Raw genomic sequence first — 19,459 nt, 5'->3', positions numbered from 1 at the left:
CGGGTTGCAGTGTATCGATCACACCTTCACTATTCATTCACCTAGAAATTCATAAGCTCAGATTCAGTTTGAATCAGTATTACTAAAGAAGCATTTTTCCAAACTTACACGCACAAAACTGGAAACTATTCTCAACATTTTTCAGAAGGCACCATTAATACTGTGATACAGGCTGACCTGCTGGGATAGCTGCAGTGCTCACTGCCCTTGACAGCCCGAGTTAAGGGTGGGAACTGTGCCAGCATGGGATGACCAGCGCACAGGCAAGGGCAGTTTGCCACTAGGAAACATTTTATATATTGTTATATACAACACATATCTGTGGCCCTACAGCCCTGACCATATAGGACCTGACCATATAGTTTTTGCTTAGTCAGGTGCCCTACTCCCTCCTCCTCCTCCATTTAACTTCAGTATCTGCCTCTTTTCAAGAGCTGACCCCACCACCCATGTAAAACTGCATTGCAACATCTCAGAAGTGGCTGTGGTTAACACCAGTACAATATACAAACAGTGATTTATCAACATTGTATGCTTTATTGAAAGTTGACAAGTGCAACAGTTAAATACATTGACGTGTTACAACTGTAGAGAACATGCACAAAAACATATGCATACTACTATACAGATCATATGCAAAAAATCCATACTGGGAAATCCGATTTTTTTTCTTTAATTCTTTCCTATTAGGGCTTGATAATTTTTGGAGTGGTTTTCCCCATCTTGAACCAAACTACAATGCACAATGATTTACTTCAAGATAATCAGCAGCCAGGGAACTTCAGAAGTTACACAAACAGCATTAATTTGCCAAATTCTGAACAGTTGCGTAGGTGCATTCTTATTTATGTAGCATAAAAAAAAACTTTTCAAACTTCTTCAGATCAGCCAATGAAACAACTAAACTTCAATCTGTACAACCTAAATAGTTACAGTTTTCTATTTTACAAAGTAATTACACTAAATACACAAATATACAGTAGGCAAATAACCTTCATGGTAATTATCCTATGACCCAACAACTGTATTGTCACCTACCTGTTTTCTATATATAATACAGCTTTATGCACCTGTCCACTGGTTCAGAAAACGGTGCAAATATTTGCACTTAAGGTTTCAGGTGACAATTAAGTGTTAAACACTGAGATTACCTTTTGCCCTCTTCCTCTTAGATCCTATGGACCAGTCCACACTTTGGAACCCCAATGCACTACAGGGGGTTGAGCCATCACTTTTTACTCCAGTCCATTTCTTCACGTTTCCAAGTTTGAAAAGCACTTGTATCAGCTGTAGCACTGGATGAGTGGAAGATGTAAAAACAAACCAATAAAATTCAGGCATGCAGCTTCGTTTCTCAGCCATTTGCAGAAGCTGCTCGAGTCCCCAGTGTACTTGTGCTAATTCTCTGGAAGAAGTTTATTTTATTCAACCAACCTAAGGACATAGACTCCTTCAAGCCAAAGGGGTAAGGGAGGTAAGAGAGAGACAGATGAGCGTGTAATACAAGGGGGAGAAGCCTCTCCTGATGTGTGCAAGGCATGGAGTCCTCAGTCTGGGTTGCAATTTGCATTGAAATGGTTGAAGGGCGGCTGTGGCGGATTCCCGCTAGTCCTCCTCGCTCTGGACAGTCCAGAAGCCAGCAATCATGATGGCAACGACATCCTGAGCTATGCTGAAGGCCCTGAGCCCTGTGATGCTGGCTGAGCAGGCTGCTGTGCTGTCCCTTGTGACTGGGAAGAGGAAGGTGGAGAACCAGTCTGCAGCTGTGCTTGGAACTGGGCAAGCTGCTCTGGGCTGGCAAGTGTTTTTAGCAGAGTGTTTTCTTGCTCCAGCTGCGAGTTCTTCTCTATCAGCTCTTTGATTTGCTCTTTGAGGACCTCCACTTCCTCCCTTACTGCATACATCAAGTGACTCTTTACCAGATCCTGGAAGGCAGAAGAGTGCGTGCGTTAGGAAAGCAGCATCCCGGCCCGGGCTGCCAGCCTGCCCGGCGGGAGCGCGGCAGAGCCCGCTATGCAGAGCGGGCCCCGGCCCCGGGCAGCGCTGTCCCGGGCCGGGCCGGGCCGGGCCGTCACCGCCGGCACTCACGTGCGGCCCGGCCTGCACAGCGGCCCCGCCCCCGCCCAGGCCCCGCCCCCGCGCGCGCCGGCTGCAGCCAGTTCTGGGCGCAGGTTGCCGCATTTCCCTCCCTCCCGCCGTCCGCGCGCGGCCGCGGGTGACGTCAGAGCGCAGCGCGGCCAATGGGCGACCGAGTTATTTATAGCCGGGAGTTAAAGGCTCGGAGTTTGCCTAGCAACAGCCGGAGAGGCTCCCGGGAGAGCGGCTCCAGGCACCGCTCCAGTAACAAAGGGCGGCCGGGCCCCCGGCTCCGCGCCGGGCGGGGGCCGGGGCAGCGGCCGCGGCGGCCCCCGAGGTGCAGCCGCCGGCTCCGGGCAGCGCAGCGCCCGAGCCGCCCGCGGGGAGAAGGGCGCAGCGGCGGGGGATGCCCCGGCTGCAGCCCGCGGGAGATGCGCTCGCCTGCGCTGTATGGGGGGGGCGGGGGGAAAGTTAAAAAGGCAAAATGAAAAGTACCCCAAAATGCCCTCTCTTTGGGACTGTAAAACCCCACAAATACGCTCCGCTTTCTGCCCAGCAGCGCCCCTCCGCCGCCGCACGGAGCCGGGATCAATCGTTTGGGGAGGCAGTAGCCAAGAGCAATGCCGTCATTCCCTCCCCGGCATCAATACACAAACGTGCGCATTCCTCCCCGCGGGAAGACTTTGATCAATTAAAAATAACAAAAAAAGGTCCCGAAGCCGACACCGTGCCTCCCCTTCCGTCCCCGGCTCCGCTACCGAAACGCGTCCCAGCACGGGTATCGCCGCTGTATCCCCATATTGTTTACTGCTTCAAGCACGAACAAGGTTTTATGCCCCCATCGGTACGTACCATCGCTTGCTCGATTTTGTTGTCGATAGCTACTACGCTTGCACCAGAGGAGCTGCAAAAGAGAAAGAAAGAAAAAACATACAACATTAGAGCCGGCTGAATTATTTAAGAGACAAGAGACGCGAGCATTGGTAGCCAGTTGGCTGAGAAAGTCATCCTCACGCTGCCCTGCCGCCGCCTCACCAGGATGCTCTAATGCAGCAAAGCAACCTGTAAAGCCGCGCCGAGTCCCCGAGCCCGCAGCCCCGACCAAATATCCCGACATTTTGCCCCCCCGACGGACCATAAAGATGGAGCTCAATCCCAGGCTGCGGCAAAAGCGCTGGGCGCCGGGGAGGGCAGCACCTCCGGGGGGAGAGGCGGGCGCCGGAGCCGCCGCTGCGGCTCCCCCGGACAAAGGAGCCAGCCCGGAGCTCACCTGCCCGCGACCGCCGCGCCAGCAGAGCCGCTCGGACACAACACTTATTTACCTACTGTCGAGCCTCAGAGACGAGGTGTCGGTGCCCAGCAGTGACGATAAGAACGAAATCGAGAAGTGTCTTAGTTGATAAACTCCTAGATCCATTGCCACCGGTCTACAACATTGGGCATTCATGCAACCGCGGCCAGAAACGCTCCCCGAGAAAAAAAAATAAATCAGGTCTCGCTCCTCTCGGAGGCGTGTGTGCGTGCGGGGCCGCTCCGCCGGGCGAGGCGGGGCCGGGACCCTGCGGGACCCTGCGGGGCTGCGCTCGGCCGGCTCCGAGCGGGGTCAGCGCTCCGCCGCGCAGCACAAAACCCGGGCATCCCGGCCCCCCCCATCATTTATGCGCCGGCGCCGCCTCCCATTGGCTGCGCTGCCCGGGGCCCGCCCCGCGCCGTGCATCTCATTAGCGCGCCCCCTCGCCGCGCGCGGCCCGGACCGGCGGCGCCCACGCGGAGCGGTCCCGCTCGCGCGGGGGAAGGCGGGAGGGGAGCGTGGGGGGGAAGGCTCGGTCCCGCCGCCTCCGCGAGCCCCGGCACGCGCGGGGCCGCAGCGCCGGCTCGCGCTGCCGGCCCCAGCCCGCAGCAACGCAGGGGGTCTAAAATTTAAAAAAAAAAAAAAAAAAGAGAGAAAAAGAAAAAAAATAAAAAAGAAAAATAAAGGAGAAAATAATAGTAATTAGCGGGCCCGAGGAGCCCGGGGAAACCCCGCAGGGCTCGGCGGGAGCGCGGGACGCGCCGAGGGGCCGCCCGTGGCCGCGCCGACACCGCCACCTATCGGCGCGCGGCAGCGGGAGGTGCCGGTCCGGCCCCGCGGCGCGGCCAGCCGGCCGAACCTCCGCCGCCGCCCAAAGCCGAGCCCGTGCCCGGCAGCTCTGCTCGCTTCGCCCGTGCCAAGCAGGAAAAGCAGGATACCCACGCACTGCAGATACAACTCCTTCAGACAGCCACGAGCCCCCTTCATCCCTTACACACAACTTACGAGCCCATAAAGCCATTTATGAAAAACATATTTAGCCACCGATCGTCCACAAAAGCACGTACGGCACAAACCTGTGGATTTCCAGCAAGCCGGCTGCTGACACTACTCTGCAGTAACAGGGAAAATGCATATTCACTCATTTTTAGGCTGCACCATAAGGCATTTAGTCTTAAAAGTTGCAGTACATGCATTAATAATTTAGGATAAGATCCTTCTCCCACCTAACTGTGGTGTTTTTCTCAACAAATGTTACACTCGCATGTCATGGAACACAGCAACTAAATTCAGTGCCCATCCAAGTGATCTTCTCTACCAGCAACAGGTTAGAAAGAGACCCAAGGCTGAACTAGACCGCCATCAAATACTGTCACAAGAAACAGCCGCTCTTTTCTAGACCTGCACTTTCGGCATGTGTTACATTACTTAAAGGCGGAAAAAAAAAAAAAAAAAAAAAAAAAAAAAAAGTCAAAAACCTCTTCTATTCTCTACAGCAAACTTCTCCAAGAGCTACAAGTCACATACATCACAGGTGCTGCTCCCAGAGAAGCAGGAAAGCCAGGAGGCACAGAATAATCATCTTAAAGCTAAATTTAGCATTTGCGTATCTGCATCATCCTTCTTAGTTTATTTATGTTGTCCTAGACTACTATTCTTTCATTCAATAATGCCAGCAGAGTAGTGCAAACTAATCCTGTTCACAGGGAGGTCACATTTAAGAATAATAATTCCTCACAGCCACTTTCCCGCTGCTAGAGAAGGTTCACATCCCACAAGGGCACAGCTCTCATCCCACCCTTGGATATGTGGGGAATTTGCACAGGATGGCAGCTAACAGGCTGAAAATTAAAGGAAGTGTTTTAGAAAAACCCTTCCCTGTCCCTGCCTTGCAAACTCGTGACAGCAAGTAAACCGGAGCAATGGATTTGAACACGTGCATCAGGCTCCAGCTCCCCCCGAGGGACAAGCACCAGGCACCACGAGCTGCAGGGACACTTTCTCTGCAGAGGTTACTCACTGCACACCAGCCATCAAGTGAGCCCTTGGACAGACAGTGCCAGCAGCACGTCATCTGAACTGGAATCTCTATCAACTCCTGTCCTTGACTTCATCTAAATTCATGTTTTATGACGGGTTGGGCTTCAAAATCAGTAATGTCTCAAATGACTCCTCCCCATGGCAGTTACTCAGCACAATTAACAAAACTGCAGTTGGACAAAAGCTCTGGGACAACCTCCATGCCTTGTAGTTCTTTATCAGAAAAAGGGCAGAGCAGGTGCAAAACCAGCTAAGTCCTATCACTGCTAATCAGGCTCTTATAAAAGAACTTGAAGATAGCAAGCTCACAGGCCTGGACAGACATATCCTGAAAACTTCTGCTTTGCTATTGCAGGACAGACAGCAGAAAAATGTTATTTGGTTTCATTCATACATGTAGAAATAAACTCATGGAGTCATTCCAAGATGGTTGTTGGTTCTGCCATAACGACTGATAATTATCAAATGCAATGGCATTTGATAATTTCTGATTACAACAGAAAAATTATACCATTCTTAAACTAAATTAACAACACTACCACCTTTAATCTATATGAATCTTCACAAAGAAGAGATAACACCTATGATCCTAAATCAAATTCCCACTAAACTCATTAATCATCTTCCATTAACTTCAGTGGGCTTTTAACAAAAATCTGTCATTTATTTTTAGATGCCTACAAGCAGAGTTGTGATTCAACAGAAAGCTGTCAGCTGTGTAAGTAGGACTGCATATTAATATGCAAGTTCTGCTTCGCCCACTCTAAAAAAAAGCAAACCGTAAGTGTCCCTTTATGGCTGAGAAAGTGGAACATCTAGAAAATTAAAAAAAAACCAAAAAAAACAAAACCATTATATAAATGATTTTAATCTCCAGAACTGGAGTGATTTTTTTTGGGAGGAGGGGACAGCACCACTGTTCTCTGATGTTCTCAGTTCAATACCCCATCATCTGCCTGACAAGGACAGACACTGAACTCTAAGGACTGGGTTTTTGCTGTTGTTTTTAACAAATGTCTCATTTATGAAAGAAGAAAGTATATGGAAGATTTAAGAAAGATAGTTCTCCAAACTCAGTTTTCCTGTAGAAGGGCGTCAAGATTACCACTGCCTTACTCAAAATATTATAACCACCTCTTTTAACACTTCATTAACAGATAATACATACTATTCGGCTCCTGGAAAAGCCTCAGTTCCTGGGAGTAGAGTTGAAAAAATCTGCAGAATTCCTCAGTTTGGTTAAGACAATCTAGGTCTGCACTGGGTTGGACAAATTCATGTTGTTAGCACATGCTTTGGAAGTCTGTATCTACAGAGCACCCCAGGTGTTCACAAACTGCATAAAGTAACAGAAAAAGACTCGAGATGGGCTCCTGAGAAATCAGCAGGGTAGAGTACAATACAGCAAACGAGTAGCTCACCAGCATCTTTGATCCTCAAGTAAACTGACTTCTTAAATTGAACATATAAACAGTAGTCAAAGACTTTTTAGCACGTGTCACCTTTTGTAATATTTCACCTCTTAAACACTATTCCTCCCACTAAATAATTTCCTCTTGTCTCAATTTATTCATGCTAAGCACTTGAAGAAAGTGCTTTTCATCTTAAGCACATAATGAGGTAAACTACAGCACAGAATCATTTTGTCTCTATGCAAGTCTGGTTTGTCATATTTCTCCATGTGTGTTAAAAAGTTCTTTAACTTACAACATTTATCTGTTAAGTACCTTGTCAGTGTATGCTCCCTTCAGATGACAACCTTAAAAGCCCTCGATAAGCATCTTCTGAACATAAAATAAATCTCATCTTTTGATGATGTTACAAAGATGCCACACCAGAAACCATATTAGAAAAACAGCAATTGCTGTCACAGCACACTTTCATCTTACGCTCAGACAGGCTCAGATCTTGTGAACTTCAACTACAGCTTTCAACTGCAGAATGCAAGTACTGAAGAGGTTAAAAATAAAATCTGCTATTTACTCAAGAAAAGGCTACAGTAATTAGATTCTACCTGACATCTGACTGTGCATTCCACTTGGCATCTAAAAATGGAGAATAAATGGCAGAGTACTATTCTGCCTTAAAATTCATAGATTGAAAATTCTTTGTGTACTGACAGCAACCCTCCCAGCATCCAATTTATGCAAAATTGTGCCAAGCTAATAACAGAGAGAAAGCTCTGGCTGTACTTGACATCAAGGACTAAAGGTTTATTTATTTCAAGAGGCTATGCTTTTTTTTTGCTTCATCTCAGTAAAGGTACATAACTGGAGAAACTGTCAACGAACTTTCTTTCCCACAGTAAATCATAAATATTTTTAACAGACTAAGGACGAAAAAAAACCCCAAACAAAATAACCCCACCCACACAAGCCCCATCTTCAGATAGCCTAAATAAAGATCACAAAATCTCAGCCAACTTCCTTTTCCAGCTCCAAACCTTTAGTTAAGATCTTGATTTAAAGAAACCAAGCCACTAAGAAGTTACTGCTCAGCTCCAAAAGACATATATTTTATTTCTAGATTGAATTCCGCAATTTCAATTTATGTACTTCTGCTAAATTGAAAAAGCTCTTTCTACAAGCCAGTTTTCCTAAATGTGAGCTTTACCTCCCCCATAGTAATCTCATTTGCATCTATAATTTAGTTTATTTGTTTGCTAGAAGTTGGGGTTTAGTTCCAGGAAAAACAGATAAAAGGAAAAGCTGTGCAATATGCTAGTGAAATGAAGTGCTGTATTTATAAATGCTTTTTTTTTTCTTACTTTTTTTCTTTTTTTCCAGATGTGCAAGCATAACTAAATAAATATTTAGTGGAAAAAATACACACACCCTACTGGGGCTCTGGAAATAACCTGACAGTATCTCTGATCATAGTGCATACACACAAGTATCATGCTGTGAGAGAAGAGAGAGAAGGCTGCATTTAAAGCAAGAAGATAACCATGTAAGATCAAAAGGAAAACAAAGAGGTTCTCACTGGTTCCTCTGAGGATATCCTCTTTCTCTTTGACAGGCAACTAATTACTGAGTCAATCCTAGTTATTTTTAATGAGAATTATAATGATTCTACCAATTTTAATGCTGACAAAACAAAACATACTGTCTATAATCAAGTATCTGGATACAGTCAAACAAAGAGATGACCCACTTGTTACCCATCAGACAGAACTCTGCAGGGAAATATGAGCCATCTTAAAACAATTTTGATGCTTGGAGAGGGATGTAGGGCATCCCCTTTCCCGACATCATCCATAGATAACCATCTAGCAATGCAGTTGAGATGAAGGTCTGTGCTCTGTACATATCCAATGAGTTTCAAAGTCCCCTCAAAGAGCCAGCTGAGGTCTATCATAACTCAAAACCTGAAATTACATCCAGATGCTACTCCACTTTAAAGAAATTATGCATTTGCAGTAACATGCAGCTTGGGAATCACAGGCTTTGCTGATTTCAGAAACCTTTAAATAAGTAGGTGTGAAATATTTGACTTTACTACGGGTGAAAGCCCTCCTCCTCAGCATCCTATAAAGTGCCCTTGGACCAAGGGCTGCAAAGGAAAGAATCCACCAACATGTTAGCATCCTGAAAGTTTTAAGGGAGACATCTGAGCCAGGAATATTTTCTTTCCTCCAGAAAGCCGCACACAATGTCACACTGCATGCTGACATTGTCCCCGGGATGGATGTGGGAAAGAAGTTTTGTGTCATAAAGGAGCATATATAGAAGAGTGATAAAATGTTACAACCTTTAAGTTTCACAACCCAAATTTATTTTTCCTTTACGTGAAATTTGGCTTCAATGATTTAAGATGTAATGCATAGGAAGAGTGTTCAATTCCCTGATCTTCTGTGTACTTTTCATGCTTTTCTCAAAGGCAAGAACACCCTGAAGTAAAAACCACTTACACAAATATTTAATCCCACTTATTCTAACTGTTCAACAGATTTTCAACCACATACTCCAAAATTAAATGAAGAAGGAAGGAAAAAGTCACTGGAGCATTTTAAGTTACATTTAACATAATATAACAAACATGGCAAGTATAGGGAGTGTTTTGGCACACTGACGTGATAAGCATTTGGAAAGATGAAATTCTCTGTATTAAAAAGCATCTCTGACCCAGGAGACAAACAGCCCAGGAAGGACTACAAGAAAATGGCTGACACCCACCCACCCCAGGTTACCTTCAATAGTACACAGTGGGTTTAGTAATCAAATTAAAAACCAGCCAAATTAACCTGTAACTAAGAAGGGTCATCTTCTATTATTTTTGAACTTGTATTATTTTCTGTTTCCTTAAGGCTGCTGGAAAGCCACACCAGGTCTCATGAAATGGGAAAACTATGTCTTAATGAGTACTGCTAATTGTGGAACAGGGAGATGGAGGATTATGAGGCTCTTCATTTCCCCTGTCCCCAGCTCCTTGTAAAGTTTACACCCATTATGCCTTTTTTTTTTTAACTCCTTAATCCATTCCTTCCTCTTTTCCCACCTCCTCCCCTGTTTCTAATTGTTACCCTTGAAACTATTTTGAAAACCTTGGATCAGCTAATAATTTAGTCATGCTTATTTAAAAAGTATTTATATAGCATTAACAGCTAGTCTACACTTCCCACTGAATATTATTTGCCCTTTGATGGCCATTTTTTGGTGTGACACTTGAAATTAAGCCTGTGTTTCCTACAGAAGTCGATCACACTAGAAACCAACTTAGGGTTGCTAGGAAAAAAGCCAAAACCTCTGCAATTAACTACAGTTGTCCTATGGTCTTCAGGAAGCTGGAAATGAAGTTCTCTACCCCAGCTTTTACAGAAATTATTAAGAAGAGCTGATGAAAAGTACAGAAAGAAAATGTAAGTCCTCAGTGTGGGAAAGGAGCACCCGGGATGCGGAATCCGATCTGCCCTGAACGAGGATGAAAATCGGCCACTTCTCAAGCTTTTGTGGCAGGTCCCTCGTTACCACCCTGCTGTGCAGAACCATTTTAAGGTCATTCTGTTAAATAATAATAAACTTCCAACACTGCAACTTGTTTACACGTATAGAAAAAGAAAGACAATAAGCTCAAAGTTCAATGCCACTTTTCTTCCTCAGCAAGGATGTTAATTAAGACAACAGACCTCTATCCAGTTGTCCATTTACACTCCCACAGTTTCAGTCTCTGCAATCACCAGCAAATGGTTTCACATGTATCAGCAGTATCAATGTACAAGTAGGTAAATGACTTTAGGACTAACTCCCCTGGCTCCAATGCATGCATATTACACAAATTCGAAATGCTGTATTTCCTAATGTATGAGTGGTCAAACTACCCTGCTCTAGTAATGCCACAACCCACAGGTTATCATAATTTGGTGACTTCCTAAGAAAATATAGGAAAAATTCAAGACCTTCTGTACCATCCAAGAAGAACTGTACTTGAACAGGCTGAATTTACTGTAGCCTATTTAAAGGTATTTTTCTACCTGAATGGAAATTTTAATTTCTAGAAATCAAATCCCATGTACCTCCATTACCATTCAGGAAGCATGGGGAGAATTTCCACAAACAAATAAGAATATGACCTGATTTACTGCACAGTGCAGTGTATACCCCAAAATGTTACTTTCCTTTAACAGCCACGGACTTGAGCATTTGTGGGATCATTTCCTGCCTAACTTGTACGTTCCCCCTGTGACCTTCTCCCCATCTGTGAAAATAAGCATATGAGAGGAATCTGATGAATGCCCATGCTTCAAACTCAGTACAGCACTGAGAAACAGATACTGCTCAGCTCTGGAGTGGGAAAGCACTCCCAGGCTTCTTAATCCAGGCACAGCTTCAGTGATTTAAGAGACACAAATCCTGCTGACTCACAATCACAGAAATCCCAACAGAGTATCTCCATTTACACTCTCCTTGCTGAAGGAATAAATTGTAAAGTGGTACTGATTTGAAATAGAATACAAGATACCTGGGAAAGTAGGTAAGACTGTGAAATGAGTGTGCTTCAAAACTTAAAAATTACTTAAAGAACAGATTGATCAAAATTATAATTTGACCTGACTGCCTGGTGGCTTTAGGGGTGTGTTACCTACTTTAGCACAACACTTCATTCTTGAAACCCTGCCACACTGCAAAGCAAAGAGAACAGAACACAGGTGTGCTGGCTCAGCATATTTTGAACATGTCCCTGGAGCACCTTCTAGGGTAGAGGCTCAAACAGCTGGCATGGGTCCAGGTCATCTACAAAAGGCTGTATATCCTGAAGTCCTGGTTCTCCTTTAAATGGGATCCAGCCTTCCTCAGTACCCTACTGATCCTGTAAAGGAACCTCAGGCAGTAGGAAGCTCTAATTTTCCACAGGACAGCATCTTCTAGCTTAAAGGCAGCAAGCACCTCGAGACTGTTGGATCCACGGTGGCCATGCAGGGCACACACCACTGACATGTAGCTGCCCTTGAGCCAGACATTCTGAAACAGCAGAAGATGTTCTCTTTGTCTTTTAATACACAACTTGCAAAGGAAAGATTGCAGCCTATCATTTCGTACCTAATCAGTATCTGGGTAATCTTCTTTATGCAGTGAAGGCTACATTTAAAAGTGGCACCCTGTTTATGAAGCTTTCCTGTCCTCTCCCTAACACTGCTGATGCATGTTTTTTGCTGGATATCCCCCTGAACCATTTAATTAGATGTCCAAGGGTCTTTTGTATATATAAGGTCCAAGGCTCGTGTATATACTACGTCAGGCACTTAACACTTCTGAAAAACAATTACTTCATCCTCCAGAAACTACTATCATTATAATGACACCCCGAACCTCTGTGGCTTAAAACAATTCAAAACAATCCCCCCAAAAAAAAAAAAAAAAAAAAAAAAAAAAAAAAAAAAAAGTAACTGTAATATTAGAAGCCTGAGTAACATGGTTAGAAAATGCATGGAGTCCAAAACAGCTCCCAGGAATTGTTTCCTCATTCTTACACAGGGTGTTAGCCCAGTAGCCACTCTTCTACAACATCAACACAAGGAGCTGCCACACAACTCTCAAGATATGGGAAGGAGAGAAAATCCCTACTGCAACACAGGATTTAAATTCCCTCTTCCAGCTTCATTGACAGAGCCAAGGAACCACTGCTGTCCACCAAGCAGAGGACAGGATCTTTTCTAAAACCCACACTAGGCAACCTCCCATCCAGGGAGGCATGCCTCCTCCCACACAAGGTACAGAACAGGGGAATTCCTCTCTGACTGTTCCCAGCTACTACTAATTCATAGAGGCCCTCACCAGGTGGACAGTAACATCAATCAGCAGCTCAGGTACAAGCAATCATGACAACTACAAACAAAAATATTTGTAAGTGAATGTTTGAGTCACAGGGTAGCACTGCTGCCACTCAGATAGGCTCCTGACTTGCCCAAACCTGTTTTTCAGCCCTATTTCTGAAGAACTCTGCAGTTTAAAACAAGCTGTCAATAAACTGATGCAGGTAGAACAGAAACATTAAACTGATTCTGAGGCTGGGGGAATTTACTTTTACTGATAGACTGAAAGATGTCAAGGTACTTGAAAGGATCCTTGAAATCCTTGGGAGGACTGAGATGTGACGTGAGTGAAAAAAATACCTTCAAATAGAGAAAACACTAGGTTTAAAAGGGGCTATTAGACTTTTGTTTTACTTTTTCATATTAGAGTACAACTACCTAATGTTTGCCTAATAATGAAGTAAAGCCTCTTTTTAAAAAAAAAAAGAGTAAGAACATTAGCTCATGAATAGTGAGTTTTCTATACCTTGATATCACAGTACTATAGGATCATTTAGGTTGGAAAAGACCTTTAAGATCATTGAGTTCAACTGTAAAACCTAACACTGCCAAGTCTACCTGTCAGAGACTAGATGCCCATCACTCAGGTATGCTTTTAATAAATTTACATTACTGATGTTCTGATAGGGATGATCTAAATAAAACAGCAAGACAGATGTGTTCATGTCTGCCTTCACTATTCATGTATTTTAACCAACTACAGCCACCCATCCTAAGTGTTAGCAGATGTACCCAATGCTCTCTCGTTCGAGTTTATGCCATAACCAAAGGCTGAAGTATCTTCTGATCTGTGTTTATCTCCCCTTACCCTCCCGTCTTCTGCACTTCCAAGTTTCAAAAAGAAATATGGAGGATGCCACACCACTGTTCTTTCTGTATGAATATGGAAAGATGGTGGTGTACATCCAAAGTGGACACAGGCACCTGTCTGCAGACTGCACTTCACAAGAGGCTGCAGCTCCTGCACACCCATACAATCACCATTTCCAGCTGTCTAGTGCTAGACAGCTCCCCAACAGCACACAGACATTAGGGATTGCTTTTCCAAAACAACTTGGTGGAGCTCCAGAGCATAAACTCTTAATCTTGGACTTCATTCTGGCAGCCAAACTTAAAATGCAACATATGCATAAAGTATTTAATTTTATTAAGAGTACAAGTCCTTCTCAGTACACTGCAAACTGCCCTTGACCAAGGACTGCAAGAAGGAAAAGATTCTCCAACTGTATCCATATTCTCTAAGTGAGATGCCTGACCTCAGAATTGCTTCTCTTTCCTCCAGAAAGCCACACACAGCTGCACCCACTCTCAAATTCTGCATCTACACTAGAAAAAGCTAAATGCTTCTTTGTATTTGACTCATACATCCTGCAGGGTCAGTTTTGAGAAATAAAACATATAGTCAAATGCAATATTAGCCAAGAAGGGCTGCCATTTGCAATTGCCATTTAGCATTTGCTATTTATGGTGACAGGACAACCAGCCAACTTGAATTCACTGAACAATAACCAGGAGAAAACCAGCATCTCTGCAAGAGAAACTAGAGGAAACAAAGGCAAATGAAAACTAAAGAGAAAGTAGCTTGCAGAATAAGATTACAGGAGAAATTGTCCACATTTTCTGTATAATGCTAACAGATGCAGACTTTGGTTTATTAGTAGAGGCTCTACATCATGCTCCTGTGTGTATCAGTAAAAGTCAGTCACAACAAAACCTTCTAATAACACAAAAAGGTTAAAGAAAATTACACGTTTACTCCACCACACCTTGTTCATTACACATTCTGAGGAATAGCTTGGTTGATGGTAGGAAACAACCTCCTCAGTAGTACCTCCCTTGTTCAGTAATACATGATACCAATCACTGCTCTATACATGTGCTGCTCATGCATAACATAACTGTTCCCATTACATATCAATTGCTGTTATAGACTATTATACTTATCCTTAAGCATTCAGATTAATTTACTACAATTTTACTGTTCATTTAAAAGTTCAACATGTTTTCAGAAACTATAAATTACTGAAAAAAATTAAAGTTGAGCTTTTAGAAGAAGTTTTCCAATTTTATATTCTTTAAAGCAACACCATTCACAGAGGAAAGCTGTTCTCCACAGGCAATACCACAAACACAACGTGACAAAAATATGAAGTTGAACGTATTAGTTGATATACGTAAACATTTATATAAGATCAAGGGGTTTAGATTTTAAGGGTGTGGCATAACAAAAGCCCCAGTTCAGAGATCAGAAGTTAGGAACAAATTCCATGCTCCCTCCCACAGATGGGTATTTTCCTTCTGCACACAGAAAAACAACTCTGCAACATGAAGAGTCAGGGCATTTTTTCCCTTCACTGTCATGAATTTTTAACTCAGTAAAATAATTCTTCCAATTCACCAAGTCACTTGGTATTTATTTTAAACACAAGAAAGAGCCACATAAAAAACATGCAGTTCATATTTCACTGTAAATATGGAAAAGGAGGTTGCAGAAAACTAAGCTGTATTTCAGTTCTCTCCAAACATCTAACAAGACGGATTAACTAAACTTTTCTTTAATCATGTGACAGTACAGAGACAGTGCATATTATATATTAAAAGTATTTGAATGAATACAAACTTACTTGATAATGAGTTTCAAATCCTGGTTTTTTCAAATTTTCTTTTTTTGGTTTAATATTTCATTACTTAAGATTTGTAATAACTAGAATAACATTTTTTGAAAAAAGAAATAAAAGCACTGTAAGAGCAAATGTTTTTTAATACGGGTTACTTTAAATACTGCAGTAAAGATATTTCAAGGCATGTTGATTTCCACTGAATAAGTAATCAACTCTGCATGACAGTACTCTCAATGTTCCTAGCCTGAAATAGTTTTAACACGTGCCAAACACCTTGGTTTAGAAGTATTAAATACTTGCACAAACAAAATAAAGGAACCTCCCCCAAAAATTAAAACAAATAAATCAAACATCTACATATTAAAAACTTTACAAATACCTCTTCAGATGCTGTTCCAGTTCAAAGAATAACACTTTCATGATTATTTGGTCAGACACTTGTTTCTGGAGAAGTCCCACTTTCATTGATGTATCTATTTAATACCTGCTGGTTAGTTTACCCCAGATGGAGGGTCAGAAGAAATGCCTCCCAGTCCTTGGTGGCTGTAAGATTAGCATTAGCATTCCACTATTGACTAAGAGTCCTGAATTCTGCAGCACTTTAAGAATTGCAAAGCCTTGCCCGTTAAAGATTATCCACTTGATTCAATTCAAAGTTTGCTGAGTTTAATACTGGTTGGTCATGATCAAGAAAAACAAGAAGGGCAAACAGTGACACCACAGATCCTGAGGTCACATGGTGTTCTGTTACATAAAGCATCAAAAGAGATTAAAATCTTCATGATTACGTTTTCAAATCTCAAACAAATGCATCTTCTCTCAGCAGTGCCAAATTCATCAACTCTGAAGCTGACTCAACTTGCTCCCACTTTTTGTGAAGCATGTATTAATCACTACAGGTAGCTAATTCTGCTTAGAGAAAGGCAGCACAAGTTGTACTGTTTCTCAAATCAAAGTTCTGAGGCTTAATGACAATTCTAATTAACACAAAAGTGACAGTAGCTTGTTTGCCAGAAAATATTTTACACAGACAAATCCTGTCCGTCACTGCTACTTTAAAAAGAACCAGTGATGAGAGTTGGAGACATGTATCTAGTTAAGTCAGATAAAGATAGCAACTCATCATGTATCAAGCCAAAATTCAGTCAAACACTGCATATTCTTCCTCACAGAAACAGATTGCCATGAGGGGGTTCTGGTGCACTGTAGTAACTCTTTGCCATGGAACTAAGCCTATATGCACAGATACCATTATCCAACATTGCTTCAATGTAAGCATTTTCCTTCCTTGACCCTGTTGAATGCTTTTCAGTGGGAAGAGAAGTTGACTGCTCACAGTACATTGTAGAGAAGCAAAGATTAATTTCCTTACTCCACAGGTAAGCTGCAGAGTGAGAGAGAACCCTCACCATGGAAACAGCCAGCCACTTGCAGTATGTGTGCAGGAACTCCCACCACACCAGAAAGCACGGGCATTGACTACAATGGTTACACCCTTCCATCAGACCAAGACCACACAAATGCAGAGACAAAACCAAAACCCAACCTAGCACATGTAACTTGGGTTTACTGCTGACTGCTAGTGATGTCAGATGTGTCTCCTCAAGAATATTTGCCTTGCAAGAATACATTGGAAAGAAACCAAATGGAAGGGTTGAACAAGTTCTTAGAATCACAGAATGATTTGGGTTGGAAGGGACCTTAAAGACCATCTAGTTCCTACTCGCTGCCATGGGCAAGGACACCTCCCACTAGACCAGGATGCTCAAAACCCCATCCAACCTGACCTTGAACACTGCCAGGGACAGGGCATCCACAGCTTCTCACCACTCTCACAGTAAAGAATTGCTTCCTGTTATCTGATCTAAACCTGCCCTCTGTCAGCTGGCGCAGAGCATGGCCATATATTATTTACCTGCACTTCTGCTGTACCTTGCCAAGGCGATGAAGAGGTGATATACGGCCAGAGAAGTGGGTATTACACAATCAAACAGAAAGGGGTCTGGCTTGGGTGAGGAAGGGAGTGTTAAAACCAACTCCATTTAGAACTAAGAAGTCTACCATCACACACAAGGAATATTTTCTTCAGGAGGTAGTGAGGAAGTAAGAAAAGAAAAAATGCAAATTGTTTTCCCTTGGAAATGAGGGGTGCAGTGGGATTAGTTCCTCATTTCCAAAGCCTAGAGGGAGTTCAGAAAATTTAAATAGAGCTTCAGATGTACTAACTGTGAAAGAGGGCAGAATATTTCTAAACAGTCTCCCAGATCCTTGTACCCCTGCCTTACAAGGACAGAGCATAATGTTCCTTTTAAGGAACACCAAGGAGTTGAAGCTGACAAGTTACACTTTACAATAAATGTTTCTCTTATTATATCAAGTCCATCTCTCTCAGCACAGCATAGGAATGGGTAACAGTCAAGGCTGACTTTAGCTTTCTCCTCACTCCCACTGAAAAGGCACAGATGGGTGGGCCCACTCAGATGGTGGAGCAATTGTATTCCACGATCTTGGTCCTTGGAGTAGAGGCAGACTGATTTAACAGCCCTAAAAGAGGGATGTTTACTCTGAAAGCAGAGCTACTCTTGAAAGCTTCAAGTGGATACAATCACTTATAAGAGGGAGGTGAATCAAAGTCAACAGGCTTCAATGGAAAATAAACAAGGAACAAAGGAAACAGCAATCACACCAACAAACAACTACTGAGAAAGTCTGACCCAATATTATTGAGTAACTTCAGTATTCAAAATTAATATTACTTATAGCATGGAATCTTGCATATTTTAAAGAGCTGAAGCATCAAGCTGACTAGAAGAATGCTCAAAACCAATTCTAAAAAGCTGAACCAAAACAGAAATTTTTCTTTAAGCAGCATACTTATATATCCTTCCAGAGTTAGAGACTTGGTACAGCAATAACTCCTAATGATTCCTGCTGGTTACACAATCCTATATATCAGATATGCTACAACCTCCATTGGACATTCTGCACAGCTGAGCTGTGGCAGTCAGGCTCAGCTAAGTCTGTGTCCCACAGAAGTGCACCAAGAGAGCTGATAGATTTTAAGATGCCATTCCCCTAACACTGTTTAACATGCTTCTTGCCATCTCTGTTGCCTGTAAAGCTGCACAGTCAACACCAGGTAGGAGAACAATCTTTCTCCATAGCTACTGTGCATTCAGTACATGCCACTGGTCACAGGTGTTTTCCAGGGTGCCTGAAACTATGAACACACACTGACATATATGCTGGGGCAGGAAAGAGATGAAAGCAGTGACATTAACCTTTCCAGTCTTTACTTTCTCCTTTCCTGTTCCAAGATGCCCTCTGAACAGGAGCTCCATCATGCTAGCAGCTGTGCCATGAGAGTTAAAAACACGGCCCAGTAAGGTGTGCACATCTCCGCTCAGCTCCAAAGCTGTTCTGACTCAAATCTAGGTTTCCCATATAGTCAGAAAGATCACTAAATGTTAGATTATAAGGGGGGGGGAGGGGGGGGGAAGGAATTTCTTAAGAGACACAAGTCTAAGCACTGAATAAAATTTATGGAAGATTAATAACTGTACTATCAACTCACATCCACACACAAATAAAAAGATACTACTGCAAATATTTTTGCAGCATCCTTCCCATGAATTTCTGCTAAAATTCCTGTAATTTGCTCTGCTTATTAGAAGAAGCCACATCAGAGTGAGTTTGAAAGTGAAAAGCAAATATATACACACCCAAGCATGTATGATGCAGGACTGCAGCATATAGCAGCTGCTTTGTTTTGCAAAGCAGCAAGTTCACTGCTCGGCCCACAAAGAAAAACCACAGCTAGCTCCATCTCTGGTAACACAAATCACCTTTCTTCATGCTTCAGCACCAGTTCTGGTGATGACTTTACAGTAAGGCAACACTCACAGACTTCATTTGATGATACCTCTTTAGTTATGTCAAGGAAAATTATTTCTATACCACTGATCTAGAAGCACCTGATTCAAATTAATCAACTTTTTATTTGGGGGATGGTTGTGTGCCAGAGAAATCTATATCAATTCCATTTCTCACCTTCTCAAAAGGCAGCAAAGAATATGCTCTGTCAGTTACCAGACTGAAAACAAATTAAAGTGAAAACACAAC

General features: G+C 43.0%; 1 protein-coding gene across 7 annotated transcripts in view; it reads right to left on the bottom strand.

Moving 5' to 3' along the window:
- Window positions 1-517: 517 nt before the first annotated feature.
- The window catches only part of TSC22D1 (TSC22 domain family member 1), a 91,437-nt gene continuing 72,495 nt past the window's right edge, over window positions 518-19,459 (bottom strand). For 3 of the 7 annotated variants that reach the window (XM_041466893.1, XM_041466892.1, XM_041466899.1), the window contains 2 exons: window positions 2,929-2,980; window positions 518-1,925 (listed from right to left, as the gene is read on the bottom strand). In XM_041466893.1, the coding sequence (XP_041322827.1) occupies window positions 1,668-1,925; window positions 2,929-2,980 (310 nt within the window). In that variant the 3' untranslated portion in view covers window positions 518-1,667. Of the gene's footprint in view, window positions 1,926-2,928; window positions 2,981-3,211; window positions 3,232-3,346; window positions 3,721-19,459 lie in introns of those variants that run through there. The other 4 variants (XM_041466894.1, XM_041466895.1, XM_041466897.1 and 1 more) reach the window with 4 other exon arrangements.

Source organism: Pyrgilauda ruficollis, unplaced genomic scaffold (genome assembly GCF_017590135.1).
Source record: "Pyrgilauda ruficollis isolate IOZ18807 unplaced genomic scaffold, ASM1759013v1 scaffold20, whole genome shotgun sequence".
Taxonomy (NCBI): Eukaryota; Metazoa; Chordata; class Aves; order Passeriformes; family Passeridae; genus Pyrgilauda; species Pyrgilauda ruficollis.
The sequence above is the reverse complement of the archived record's forward strand: the minus strand, read 5'-3'. Positions and strand labels throughout refer to the sequence as shown.